General features: G+C 43.5%; 2 protein-coding genes across 2 annotated transcripts; one reads left to right on the top strand and one right to left on the bottom strand.

The window, feature by feature from the left end:
- Positions 1 to 1,531: 1,531 nt before the first annotated feature.
- On the bottom strand, positions 1,532 to 4,891 carry LOC106118865 (glucose dehydrogenase [FAD, quinone]). Its single transcript, XM_013313622.1, has 2 exons — positions 4,741 to 4,891; positions 1,532 to 4,644 (listed from the first exon to the last, which is right to left on the bottom strand). Exon 2 carries the CDS (start codon positions 4,201 to 4,203, stop codon positions 2,860 to 2,862), a length of 1,344 nt encoding a protein of 447 aa, XP_013169076.1. The 5' UTR covers positions 4,204 to 4,644; positions 4,741 to 4,891; the 3' UTR covers positions 1,532 to 2,859.
- A 4,662-nt stretch (positions 4,892 to 9,553) lies between these two features.
- Positions 9,554 to 11,554, top strand: LOC106118801 (glucose dehydrogenase [FAD, quinone]-like). The gene is made up of 3 exons (XM_013313547.1): positions 9,554 to 9,686; positions 9,778 to 9,911; positions 10,022 to 11,554. Exons 1-3 carry the CDS (start codon positions 9,554 to 9,556, stop codon positions 11,552 to 11,554), a joined length of 1,800 nt encoding a protein of 599 aa, XP_013169001.1.
- Positions 11,555 to 12,555: the final 1,001 nt, after the last annotated feature.

The following is a 12,555-nucleotide window of genomic DNA, read 5'->3' as shown; positions in this document are numbered from 1 at the left end:
TCTAGACTATGAAATTGTAATTCTATCCTTTTTTTTTAATAAAAACTTAATTTACCATTTAAGTTGAGAATTAATAACCTCGATTAAGTAAAATGTTAATTTAATTAATTTAACTTCAGACAGGTCTAATAAAACCTCTAATAAAATGAATGTTTTCTTTAATCATTGCATTAAATTACAATTCTACGTAAATCGAGGACGAGGGACGTCATTGTTTTTGACACACGGTTCGTATTGATAACAACGGCTCGTTTGATTTTATTAAAATCACGTTACGGCGTTCGCGCGACGTTTGCTTGTGACACGCGCTATCCTTTGTCAAAGTAACTACACGGGAGCGAGGCGGACACGAGGCGGGCATTCAGCCTCGGTCGCTGCGTATAAGATAGTCTTGTCTATATAATACATTTTAATTGTTCGTATCACAATCCAGACTTATTTTGTAAGATTTAATTGATCATCGTACGTAGCTGGAGATGTTTTTCCGTGTATCAATTGTTACGGGGCTGGTGTCGGGGCGTTAGCGGGGCATCAGCGGGGCGTAAGCGGGGCGCTGGCGTGGCGCCAGACTGCGCATTTCGTATCGCCTCCAAAAGCTCCGGATTTGACTCCTCACGCTCCTAAGCATGCCAAAGCCCCCGGATAAAGCCGCGCTGTTTATTTACTTTGCTTATCTCTGCAATATTCAATTCATTGGCTTTAATGCGAGGTGAAGCATTTTCTTTGTCCAATGTTTTGAGTTGTTGTTGCATTTCGCTTCTATCTTACATTTAAAAAAATTCCAACTTACAATAGTTACATTGAGGCAGGCAGAGAAAGAGAACCTTTAAGTTGTAAGTATATATTTTATTAATCTAAGCCTAAATTCCTATATTAAACTACTAAAAAGAAAAGTGTTGTTTATTACCTGCGATGTGCGGAGAATGTAAAAGTTTTATAACGTTTTTGTTTATTACTTTAGTCATTTTGCAAACGCCAATGTTGATGTGAATTATTGTCGTTTTTGTTATGGAATCACTGTTTCCAAATCTACGAGAAAACTTTTTTAATTCGAACAGAAATGGAATTGCGCCTACATTTGTTATTGACGATTACATTTTCAGTAAATATATTTAACATATTATACAAATATCAAATAACAATGTTATATAAAGATCAATGTTCGTTTCGTTACACGACTATTTTATTTAGAATGTCTTAGGCTATAAAAATATACGTAAAATAATAAGATTTGTATTCTGCTATGCTAGTGCTGCAGGCGCTGAATTGAAAACAAAATTTGCCAACACCAGCAGTGACCAAAAGTATTATTTTTGCTTTGCTTTGATATCTTCTTAAGGAATATTAAAATCGAACTATACTAACATTTCCCACTTATGATGAACATGCTGCAGTCGGTTGCCTAGAGATGTGAATACTTCAAAATAAACAAAAATCGCAAGTCCACTTTTTTACAACTATTTGACAACATAATAGGCCAAAAGAACTGTTATACATAAATTCAAATAATTATATCCCCTTCTGTCTCATTTCTTAGTTAACATACGTAATATTCTTTATCACAAATAATAAAGGTTTTGGGTGATATTTTATGTAAACAAAGGAAATTCTTGACGTCTCTCACCTTAACGCCAACAGCCTACAGCTTGGACTCTGCCTGCACTTTGCCCGCACTGTGCCTGTAGCGTACAGCGACGCGAAGATAAATAATTAGCTCTTGAACTGCAACTGGAACCCGGGTTTGTTGCTATTCGCGACGACTGTAATTTGGTTTAAGTCCACAGTCTCACTTGTTACCTACGTTCTGTGCATTTATATTTATTATGGATATCGTAGCTTTCTAACGGATGTAACTATAATATGCACAAAATATCTATTGTTTTTAACCGATGCTAATCACACACCTACTTCTTACTTCTCCATTCGTTGGTTTAAAACTCTTTGAATAGGAATCTCTTTGGAGCGTTAGTTATTGAAATAGTATAAGTTGGTAAGTGATGTAAACACGAGCGCGGCGCCGGTAACTAAGCTGTATAATTAAGTGAAGCTGCAGGTTGCCTTCCTACATATTGTTGTTTCAATTATCTTACGCTGTGCCGAAGCCGCGCCTACATGTGCGGGCTGGCGCTCGCGCTAATTACTTGACTATTTATCTTGTCCGGAACCTGTGGCTTTTCCCAACTACAACTTACGTATAGATGTTGTAATTTTTTATTTCTCCTTAGTCAAGCGCTTGGCATCGTTTTTGCAAGGTGCAGCTTTGAATCAAGTGCACGCCTGCTGTCTCCCTGCGTTCGCACATTCCCGTTTCCCGGCGTACCGGCATTGTATAATAGCATCGTGGTGACGCGGCGTGGTATGGGGATCGCTCGTACACTAATTCTCGAATTCCTCCTGTTTACTAAGGAACTAATTCCCATCTTCGTGCAACTGTTGGCCGGAACTATAATTTGTTTTGTAACACGAAATGCCAAGTTGTCTGATTACCTAGACAAAGCCTTACTCATGTCCCCATAATATCTTGGCCACATTTTACATAAACAGTAAAGAAGAAGTAAGAAAAAGCATCATAATTAATTTGATAAATATTATTAAAACGAATGTGTAGCAATTTATTAATTCTAATGTTTACAACATCGAGTCCTAGAAAGGAGACAGGGATAGAGGGATTGCGTCCAAGGTGATATTATAAGAAAGGATGTGATGACTGAAATGATGGCAAATACATCCATCTGGAGGAGGAAACCTGGTGCGGCGACCTCACGTACAGTGAGGTAGGGATAGGGGGATAGGGATCATTCACATCTGCTTTACTTTACAAAGAACATTAGCACTAACTCTGATGGGGATATTGAAATCTTATATGTCCGACTTCTTTTTGTCTTGTATCGCAGGGGTTTTAGGAAACTGTATGTCCGACTCCTTTTTTGTTTTCTCATGGGAATTTTGAGACACTTCATGTACAAGCTCCTTTTGTGTTTGCTGATACTGAGAATGTTCCATCTCTTTTTCATGATGGGGATATTTGTACCGTTTTGTTGTTTTACGATGTGGATTTTGGAAGTATTCGGGTTCGGACTCTTTCTTTGTTTGGTGATTGTGATATGAAGAATCCTGGGGTTGACACTGATTACTATTTAAGTTTATGTGACGACCATATTTAATGATGTCGGCGGCTTTCTCGGCGAGCATAACGACGGCTGCAGTTGTGGGCCCGCCGACTATGCGCGGCATCACGCTCGCGTCCACCACGCGTAGCCCACTCACACCGCGTACGCGTAGCTCGCTGTCCACCACCGACCCCATGGCGCACGTGCCCACGTAGTGGTGGAGCGTGGCTACTATGCAACGAACGAAACAACGAATATACGGCTTGCTCCACAGCTCGAGCCCCTCGCACATTTTCAATTTTAAGTCCACGACCTCCGCTTCGACGTTTCTAAATAACGTAGTGTTCAGTAACCTGAGTGTATTTTCAATGTAACCCACGTACCGTTCCAAGTCTCGTTCGTCGCGCAGTATGCCCGCGTCTATGAGGGGCGGATCGGCGATGTCTGCACTGCGCAGCGTCACGCGGCCGCGGGACTCAGGGTACAGCAGGACCGCGCACGACAGCAGCACGTCTCTGCCTCGGCTCTCATCGAATAAAGTTTGACAAATTCTATTTTCGTAACCGTGATAGAACGCACAAAACTGTAATAGATCCTGAGAGTCGTGCTGCACTATGTAATTGACATTTTCGTACTCTATGCGATCCTCGGAACCGATCGCCGGGACGCTACCGACGAGCGATGTGAACAGAGGACTTCGGCGGGGATCTGTCGGCTCCAGTGGAGCCTGGGAGTAATCCATTTTAAAAGGAACAAAAACGGATACATGATTTTGATAGTTAAAGCCTACAGGCAAATCGCTGCGTACGCGGATACCCAACTCCTGCAGGTGCTCTTTGGGCCCGATTCCCGACAGCATGAGCAGCTGTGGGCTGTTGAACGCGCCCGCAGATAGGATCACCTCTTTTCTAGCTCTCACAGATATGTTTTTATTATCCTTTGTCAGCTTCACTCCGATGGCCCGGTCAGAACTATCAAATAAAATTTCGTAGACCGTCGCGTGCTTAAGAACGTGAAGATTCGCCCGATCCTTGATGGGGCTGAGGTAAGCGTAAGCGGTGCTCTGGCGTTCGCCGTCGGCGATCATAAACATTTGCTGAACGAATCCCGAAAAAGAGCATCCATTAATATCTAGGGGAGTCGAATAGTTTAATTCCTTAAAGGCGTTCAAATATCTGCTCGATTTGGGATCGGGGTCCCTGGTGAGGCCTAGGTATCCGCTGGTGCCGTAATATTTAGCGCACGAGGAGCTCAGGACTTCGCAGTCTTTTAAGTGTTCACCTTTTTTGAAGTAAGGATAGACAGCGTCCCAACTCCAGCTACGGTCGGCGAGCAGGTCGGCCCAGGTGTCGTAGTCGCGGGGGTTACCGCGCACGTAGTAGAGCGAGCTGAGGGTGGTGCCGCCCCCCAATACGCGGCCCGCTACTATGTTGCCGGACTGCTGCTTGTGGCAGCGCTGCGACACCGGATCCGGCGTCGTCGTGTAGTTCCAGTCCAGATAACTCCGTAGTGTATAAGTTTGCAAAGCAGGCCACTGAAAAATATCATATAGTTACTAATAATTTTTACTATATTTATAGAAGTTTTTTAAAGCATACAACGAAAAAAGGTTTTGTGCGTATGTCTGTACCTGTGCCTCAATAGGCGGGTCACCGCCCGCCTCGACAAGCAGCACGGTGACGCCGGGCTGCTCCGACAGCCGGTTGGCCAGCACGCAGCCTGCGCCGCCGCCCCCCACTATCACGTAGTCGAAGCAATCGCCATCTGTCACATGAACGGTCCGTAGCGTAACTTTGTCAATATTTATCAAAAACAAACTAACAAAGCTGCAACTCAAACATAAGAGTAAATTCCAATGTAAAATTTTTTATGTAAATCTCAGTGTTACGCAAATGAATTTTACAAAGCCAGAAATTAGTTACGTAAGTCGAGCCGTGGGTCCTATGAAATCTTATATTTATATTCCAAAACTTTACGTTGACAGGGAATGAGGGAATGAGGGAGAGGACGTCTGTGTTTTTCTACAGAAATAAAGTGTAAGTGAGTTGCAGCAGCGCCAGCGCTCGGAACGCCTCCTGCGCATTCACTGTGGACGCCAGCGAAGCCTCCACGTCCATGCTGCTGCCGCTGCTGCTGCTGCTACAACAAGCATTATCACTTGACAGGTATATTTAAGCAAAACGGTAGAATCTATTTATTTATATTTTATATTATTCCATTAGACAGTAACTAGGTTAATTTTCCTTTTTTGAACATAAATATTTAAATAAACAAAATGAATGTTAAATTTGTTCCCAATACTAAACAAATATAGATAAGTGTAAATTGCTAGTTATAAAGTATTCGATAAAGTTGCAATTACATCATTATACAGCATATTTAATTGTACGCTAAGTGTCCGGACCGGTTTTTGAACACGGCGTGATGTTTCACAGCTATGCGGGGTGCGCAGTGAGCCGCTAATGCACACGCCTTACGCCTTACCTCGCATCTCACCTACCACTGCCAACCATTTTATGTTGTAATGATGCGTGTTGCAAAAGAAGCAACGTACATACATCGATATGGTCTCAGTTTAAGATCTAGTGGCTTTATGATTTCGCACCTCTCTACTTACTCGTGTAGCGCCCGCTTTAACGCACTTCGCACGAGTTGGCCCGGTTCGCCCGGTGAAATACCACGACCACTCAGAAGACAGGCGTGAAGTGGAAGCAATTCCGCGTTTCCTTTGATGAGTGTGCGTCCCGGAGGCCTAATTTAGTTCTCATTCCCTTCCCACCCTTTTCTTATAAGGAAAGGATGGGAAGTGGAAGTGGACTTTCCGGATGGGAGGATGCATGGATAGGGAAAATATTTTCTTTCGGTGCATCCTCTCCTCCGTCGATTAAATGTAGGCAACGCATATGCAATTGCGTATGTCTATGAGCAACGGTCACTTCACTATTTCAGCGATTTTAGATGGCCGCTCTACGTTTGCCACCTGATGCTATAAAAAAACCTTTTTCTTTATACACACATTCTGTACACGTCGTCCACACCGAGATGACCAAGTTATGTCTCGATTTGAATCAGTAAATACCTGGAATCGGCTTTCTTTGTCTCAGTATTACTCCTGCCGTTTATGTTCAAGGTAACTTAATTGAAAATAGATTTTGTTTAGGAAGTTGAGTGTACGTGATATATTTAATTTTCCGTCATATTTATAACATTCATTTTATGAAAACTGTCATCAATGGCTAGTGAACGTGCTCGCACTCGTTATATTACGTTACGAGTATTTGTACGACATGCCGCCGGTCGCCGGGCGCCGGTCGCCGGACGCCGTTCAAAGGCAACAATTTCATTAGCCAGAGACAACGCACCCGACCTCATGCAGCTCCGATATTGCACAAGCTATAATAAAACTTGATAATAAAATACATTTACTATGCGATACAATTGTCACATGTCTGCTATGCTCAAAGTTAGAAGACAATTTTTACTTACCGGATGCTTATATGTAACTCCAGACACAAGTTTAACTTTGTACCATCTTTTGCGCAATAAATTATTTTTATTTCAATTATTGACATTGTCTGAATGTCCGAGACTAAGGTCACATAACAACGCTAGAGGGAGTTTGTCACACAGCACTTTGTACATTTTTAGGGTTCCGTACCTCACAGGAAAATAACGGAACCCTTATGGGATCACTTTGTTATCCGTCCGTCTGTCTGTCAAGACCCTTTATCATCACAAATGTACAGGAACAACTACATTTAGTAAACGTATTGTACCTACTTATATGTATTTTTCTGTATATAGTACTCGTATCTATTTACGTGAGTAAATACAAGTAAAGCCCGTGCCGACTTGCGAGGCGAGGCGTGGAATGTTATATGAAAAACCGAAAAACGAGAAAAAGCTTTTAGCGCGAGCGCGACGTAATCCAATCTAACGCTGTGATCTTGTGGCGAAATGTTGCGGAGTGTTGACCAGGAGGGATGATACATATTATGTTTTGTATTCACAGTAAATCACATATGATTATGACGGTAACGTCGCACAAAAGGAAGTCCAGTTCGCTGAGATGTGCTCCCATAGACACGACATTTAACAAGCTGATATGCAGCGGCAGCGAGTAGCGCGTCCTTAGGCCGGGTGGAGCTCCAGGTGGCCCACAAACTTATATAAAATTTGCATGGCAAGGTCTGGCCGCGCGCCAAGCCTAATGCGACGTCCCCGCAACACCTGTGCGGTTGAATATGTTCGAGAAAATAGCAAATTTCATTCAAATGTAGTCGCAGCGAGCTTGCTTCCATTCTTTCATTCCCTCTTGCCATTTGCTGCCGGCGGCGTAGCTCTGCTGCAGGGGCACCGTCTAGCTTATTACTAAGTTGAACTTATTGCTTGTCATTCACACATGTAGCTTAAAAACTTAAAGATAAAAGGAAGCTCTGAGTCTTCGCGCTCACAAGAATAAGGATAACATTTCGGGTAATTTCAATAGTTTGTTTTGAGGAGTCCACATAAGGAAAGTCCACATCACACAGCTGGCATATATTATAATATATAGTGTGTGATAAATGTACAATTCATTCTGATCTAAGGAGTACATTAATTTTTATTATCTAACATTTAACTTTTGTGTAAATTAAATACAAGGACAACTCACAGGCACATCGACGCAGGCGGCTTGCCCCAGCCACCGGCCCCACCACTCGCCGCCCCTGCTATTTGGCAACCGCATACACTCAGCGGTACTGCTTAAGACGTCCCAGACTAATGTCCCTACACCTTATTCTAAATGAAAACTTCTTGGATCAGTCGTATACTATTTACGTTGTCTCTTGCTATAGTAACCCTACTTCTGAATCTGAGCTGCTCCACGAGGCCCAACAACGTTTACCTTCAGTGCAATCAAGAAGTATACTTCAACAACGACTTACAACTTGTAGATGTTGAAGAGAATATTTATACTGGTCTTGTCTTTATAAGCACAACATTTTTCGTATAGAAGTGCACAATGTCTTTTGTTAAAAACTAACTTGTGTAAAAGTTTCCTGTCACCTTACGTACAGCGATACATCAACGTCAGTCGGCCGGCGAGCGTTCGATTAAACTTTAATTCCGATATAATCGCGGTCGCGCTCTGCCCACAAACTTTCAAAGGGATTACAACATTTTCATCCAAGTTTCCCTCTACTTGACGCTCAATATTCAGCTGACGACATTGCGTTCTTAATATTCTGAACTACATTTTTGTTGCTGCATTTTGCAAAATAATTTTAAATCGACGTAAAAGTACATGAAATTGGGACGTTTACCGATCCATTTTACATGGACACGTCCCAATTTTGTAGCTAAAGTTCTAGTTCGAGTTAAAACATTATCTTTGATGACAGTTCACATGATTAAATTAAATGAAGACATTGCGAGCAAATGTGTCAGATGAAGCTATTCAGAGTTAACTCGTCATTAAAACCCGACATTAGCAACGTAATTAACATAAAATAATTTTTCAAGTTCCATTATTAGGTCGTTGGGTTTGCTTCGTAACGAGGATTCATAATATTATTATTGTGTTGAGAATATTCGGGCACGAGATGGCGCTGAGGCGGCTCTCGTAAAGAGTGCTAATTAAGATATGGAAGCAAAGGGACGAATAATTACGCTTTCATTTCTCTTTCCAATGTTTTTTCCTTGTTCATGTAGATTTTATAACAAAAGAGTGTCTGTTTTACGAGGCATTTTCACTTTTACGACATTTATTTGCCGCTCAACTGGTCGAGCCTTAAGCCGGTAGGTAGCGTCGGGAATTACAGATTACGTTTCTTATAAATAATTGCATAATTTTATAATGCTATCTATCGCCCTAAATTAAGAAGCTGGAAACATGAATCCACAGTGCAAGGAAACAGCTCATATTTTGTGTAGAAATTAAATTAATATCATGTCAGTGGAGTTAACTGCGTCTTGTAAATTATACATTTTAAATATTGTATTGATCTTTGGCCATTTATTAGCCTTGTTATGATGTTCAACAAAACAAATCAACACCAAATTGACGTAATGTCAGGAAGGAAGATATAAACAGTGCTCCTGCATCACACTGCTGTTACAATGACTCAATTGTAAGCAAACTTTATCTGTAAATATTTTTCAAACTATCTCGGCTTGTTTTATTTCGTCGAGCAGTGGCTACGATGTCATCAATGTGCGAACTGGGAAGCGCCCCAGTCGGCCCTTCAGTGTGCAGTGGCACAGCTTCCTCCGCCGATCCACTTCTAGATCCAGTAATTATCAACTTGTCATTGGAATTAGAGGCGGACCTAACTGATTCCAATTCCCTGTTGTACTAGCTAAGCATAAATTTGAGTATTATACAAGGTATTTTGTTGTAGTTAGCTGTACGGGATGCAATTAGTTAGCAAATGTTTGTTGTGTTTCCCTCATCGTGCAACATGTTACCACAGGGCCAACATACAATGGACACACCGGCCGTCCCAACCATCCGGCGCATACAAATAGCACTGCAGCTGCTGGCCTCCCTCAAGCTCTTCTCCTACTTGTTCCCGCAGCAAGCCCTCGTATACGGTGAGTGCAACGACACCGAGACAACTAATTGTGCTTCTGCCCACACAGCGCTAGCATAGAATTTAATGTTATAGTTGTGAGTTTGTTGCAGACTACAGCACGTACGACTACGTGATAGTGGGGGGCGGCACGGCAGGCAGCGTGCTCGCCAACCGGCTCAGCGAGGACCGTACACTTAACGTGCTACTGCTCGAGGCGGGCGACGACCCCTCGCTTGAAGTGTTGGTAAGTGCTAGCAGCGCAACACTACACACGGCTCTTTCCCACACAGCGTATACACGTATACTTATAATATGTTTATTTTGATCAAGGAATATTAATGTAATGTACTACAGCTCGCCGGTCTGGTACACCTGACGGCGCGCTCCCGTCTCGACTGGAACTACACGTCGGAGACGACGCAGTACTCGCAATGCCACAAGGGCCGCGTGCTGCACCACCCCAGCGGCAAGGTGCTCGGTGGTAGCAGCAGCATCAACTACATGCTCTACGGCCGCGGCAGCCCGCTCGACTACGACATGTGGGCCACGGTCGTCAACGATTCCGCCTGGAACTGGTACAACACTATGCCCTACTTCCTCAAGAGCGAGAGACTCGAAGATCCTATTATATACAATTCGCCTTACAGAGACAGCCACGGCATCAACGGTCACTTAGGTGTCACGAGGGAAACTAGCAATGAAATAAGGAAATATTTGGATTCGTTCAGAGAAAACGGTAAGCTGGAGACGTTCGACGTGAACGGCAACGAGAGCATGGGATACACGCCTCAGATGTATACGATCGCCGGCGGCGCCCGCCAGACCACCGCCTTTTCCTACCTTACGCCCATTCGGAACAGAACCAACCTGCACGTCATGAAAAACACCATGGCCACCAAGATCATTTTCGACAACAACAACCATGCCATCGGAGTCGAGGCTCTAACCGAGCGCAACGAGACCTATGTACTGAAGGCAAGCAGGGAGGTGATCGTCGCCGCCGGCGCCTTCAACACGCCGCAGCTGCTCATGCTATCGGGCATCGGCCCCGAGGAGCATCTGCGCCTCCTGAACATCAACGTGCGCAGCGACCTGCCCGTCGGCTACAACCTGCAGGACCATCCTTTCGTTTTGCTGTCGATCCGGGGTGAGCGGTCGGCGGCGGCCGCCCCGCACACTGATCCCCACAACTTCCCATTGCCTACCTTCACCGGGTACGTAGCGCTGAACCGGGCGCAGCTGCACCCCGACTATCAGAGCATCAACTTCGCCGTGCCGAGTGACTCGGCGATGCCGCAGAAATTCTGCTCCCTAAATTTCGGATTCAAAAGTGACATCTGTCAAATTCTTAAAGCCGGAGTGAAAGGAAGGAAAACACTTTTAAGTTTGATCAGTCTTCTCCACCCGAAATCGCGGGGGCGCGTGATGCTGCGCAGCACGTCCCCGCGCGACCCTCCGCTCATCTACAGCGGGCTATTCTCCGACGAGAGCGATATAGAGGATCTGATAAGCTACGTCAAAGATTTCACTTCTGTAATGAACACGACATACTTCCGAGACATCCGAGCTCAACTGGTGGACCTGAGCGGCAACCGCTGCATGGGTTACAAGCTGTGGAGCCGCGAATACTGGCGCTGCTACGTGGCGTGCCTGGCGGCGCCGCTGCACGACTATACAGGCACATGCGCTATGGGCCTGGTGACCGACACGCGGCTGCGAGTGCGCGGCGTGCGCCGGCTGCGCGTGGTGGACGCCAGCGCGCTACCCGGCCTGGTGGGCGGAAACATCCTGGCCGCCGTCGTGATGCTCGCCGAGAAAGCCGCCGATTTGATCAAGAGAGATCTGTCCCTCAACTTCAGACCCAGCCATCCCTTTATAAATGTGTAGTGCTATTCTTGTGTGCAACTCAAAGTTGCGGACAAACTAAATGTAACATTTTACAAAATCTATACTTTCATAATATATTCATAATTTTCTTTAATCCAAAATAGATCAAGATTAATGCAAATTCCAAAAGTTGTTAAGTTGTCATATTAACTGTAAGTTCATGCAACAGATTTTGAATGTTGTACGGATTCTGACCGTACCGCTTCAGATCATTTCGTATTAATATATAAATACGTATTTACATATAATACTTTGAACTACAGTTATAACATAAAAACTATAAAATAAATGCTGAACAAAAATTTAAGGTTGTAAAACCATCAATAAATATCTTAATAAATTAATGTTTTGGAGCTTTAACAATAAACAACACTATGCTAGGTGAATGAAATATGTCATAATATCGGATACTAACAAGTAAAGAATCAAATTAACTCGCACATTTGCCGTAACAAATTATGAAGGCGTTTCAGGGTTTAATTCATTCAATACAGATGACATGAAGCTGTGACTTTTCAGAATTGGCGAAGGATTATAATTGATTAGGATGAGCGGCGGTGTAGCCCCCCGCACTCCCCCCCCGCACCCCCACCACCGGGGCACACCTCGCCTAATACCAAATTAAAGTTGAAACTTTGTTTGACAGTGATTTATGTGCGGAGCGCGCTCGCCCGGGATTTCATAAAATGCAGGATAATTGTTTGCGAATTGATCGCAAATGCACACCTCGCGTGTATCACAACACAACACACAACAGATGGTCCACTTCGCACATTAAATATAAACGAAGACGAATTATTAATAAATAATTATTGTGCAAGTATTATTTTATCACATCTGATACGAAGACAATTAAAAGTGTCATTTGTACCACAAAAGTTTTTTTTTAATATTGTAGAAAGCTAATATAATGATAAAAGTGTCCAGTAGGCCGCCGACCGCCGCCGCAGCATCACTACGAATATACATATTTCATGTTATATCTGAGAAACAGTATCTTA

Source organism: Papilio xuthus, unplaced genomic scaffold (genome assembly GCF_000836235.2).
Source record: "Papilio xuthus unplaced genomic scaffold, Pxut_1.1 DF827542.1, whole genome shotgun sequence".
In the NCBI taxonomy this organism is placed as follows: Eukaryota; Metazoa; Arthropoda; class Insecta; order Lepidoptera; family Papilionidae; genus Papilio; species Papilio xuthus.
This window is presented reverse-complemented; position numbering and strand designations above follow the sequence as displayed.

Excerpts from the sequence above, each read along its gene's own strand:
- LOC106118865 (XM_013313622.1), bottom strand. The coding sequence starts at position 4,203 with ATGTTTATGATCGCCGACGGCGAACGCCAGAGCACCGCTTACGCTTAC.
- LOC106118801 (XM_013313547.1), top strand. The coding sequence starts at position 9,554 with ATGTTACCACAGGGCCAACATACAATGGACACACCGGCCGTCCCAACC. Across the intron at positions 9,687-9,777 it reads GCAGCAAGCCCTCGTATACG|ACTACAGCACGTACGACTAC; the intron begins GTGAGTGCAACG and ends AGTTTGTTGCAG. Across the intron at positions 9,912-10,021 it reads ACCCCTCGCTTGAAGTGTTG|CTCGCCGGTCTGGTACACCT; the intron begins GTAAGTGCTAGC and ends AATGTACTACAG.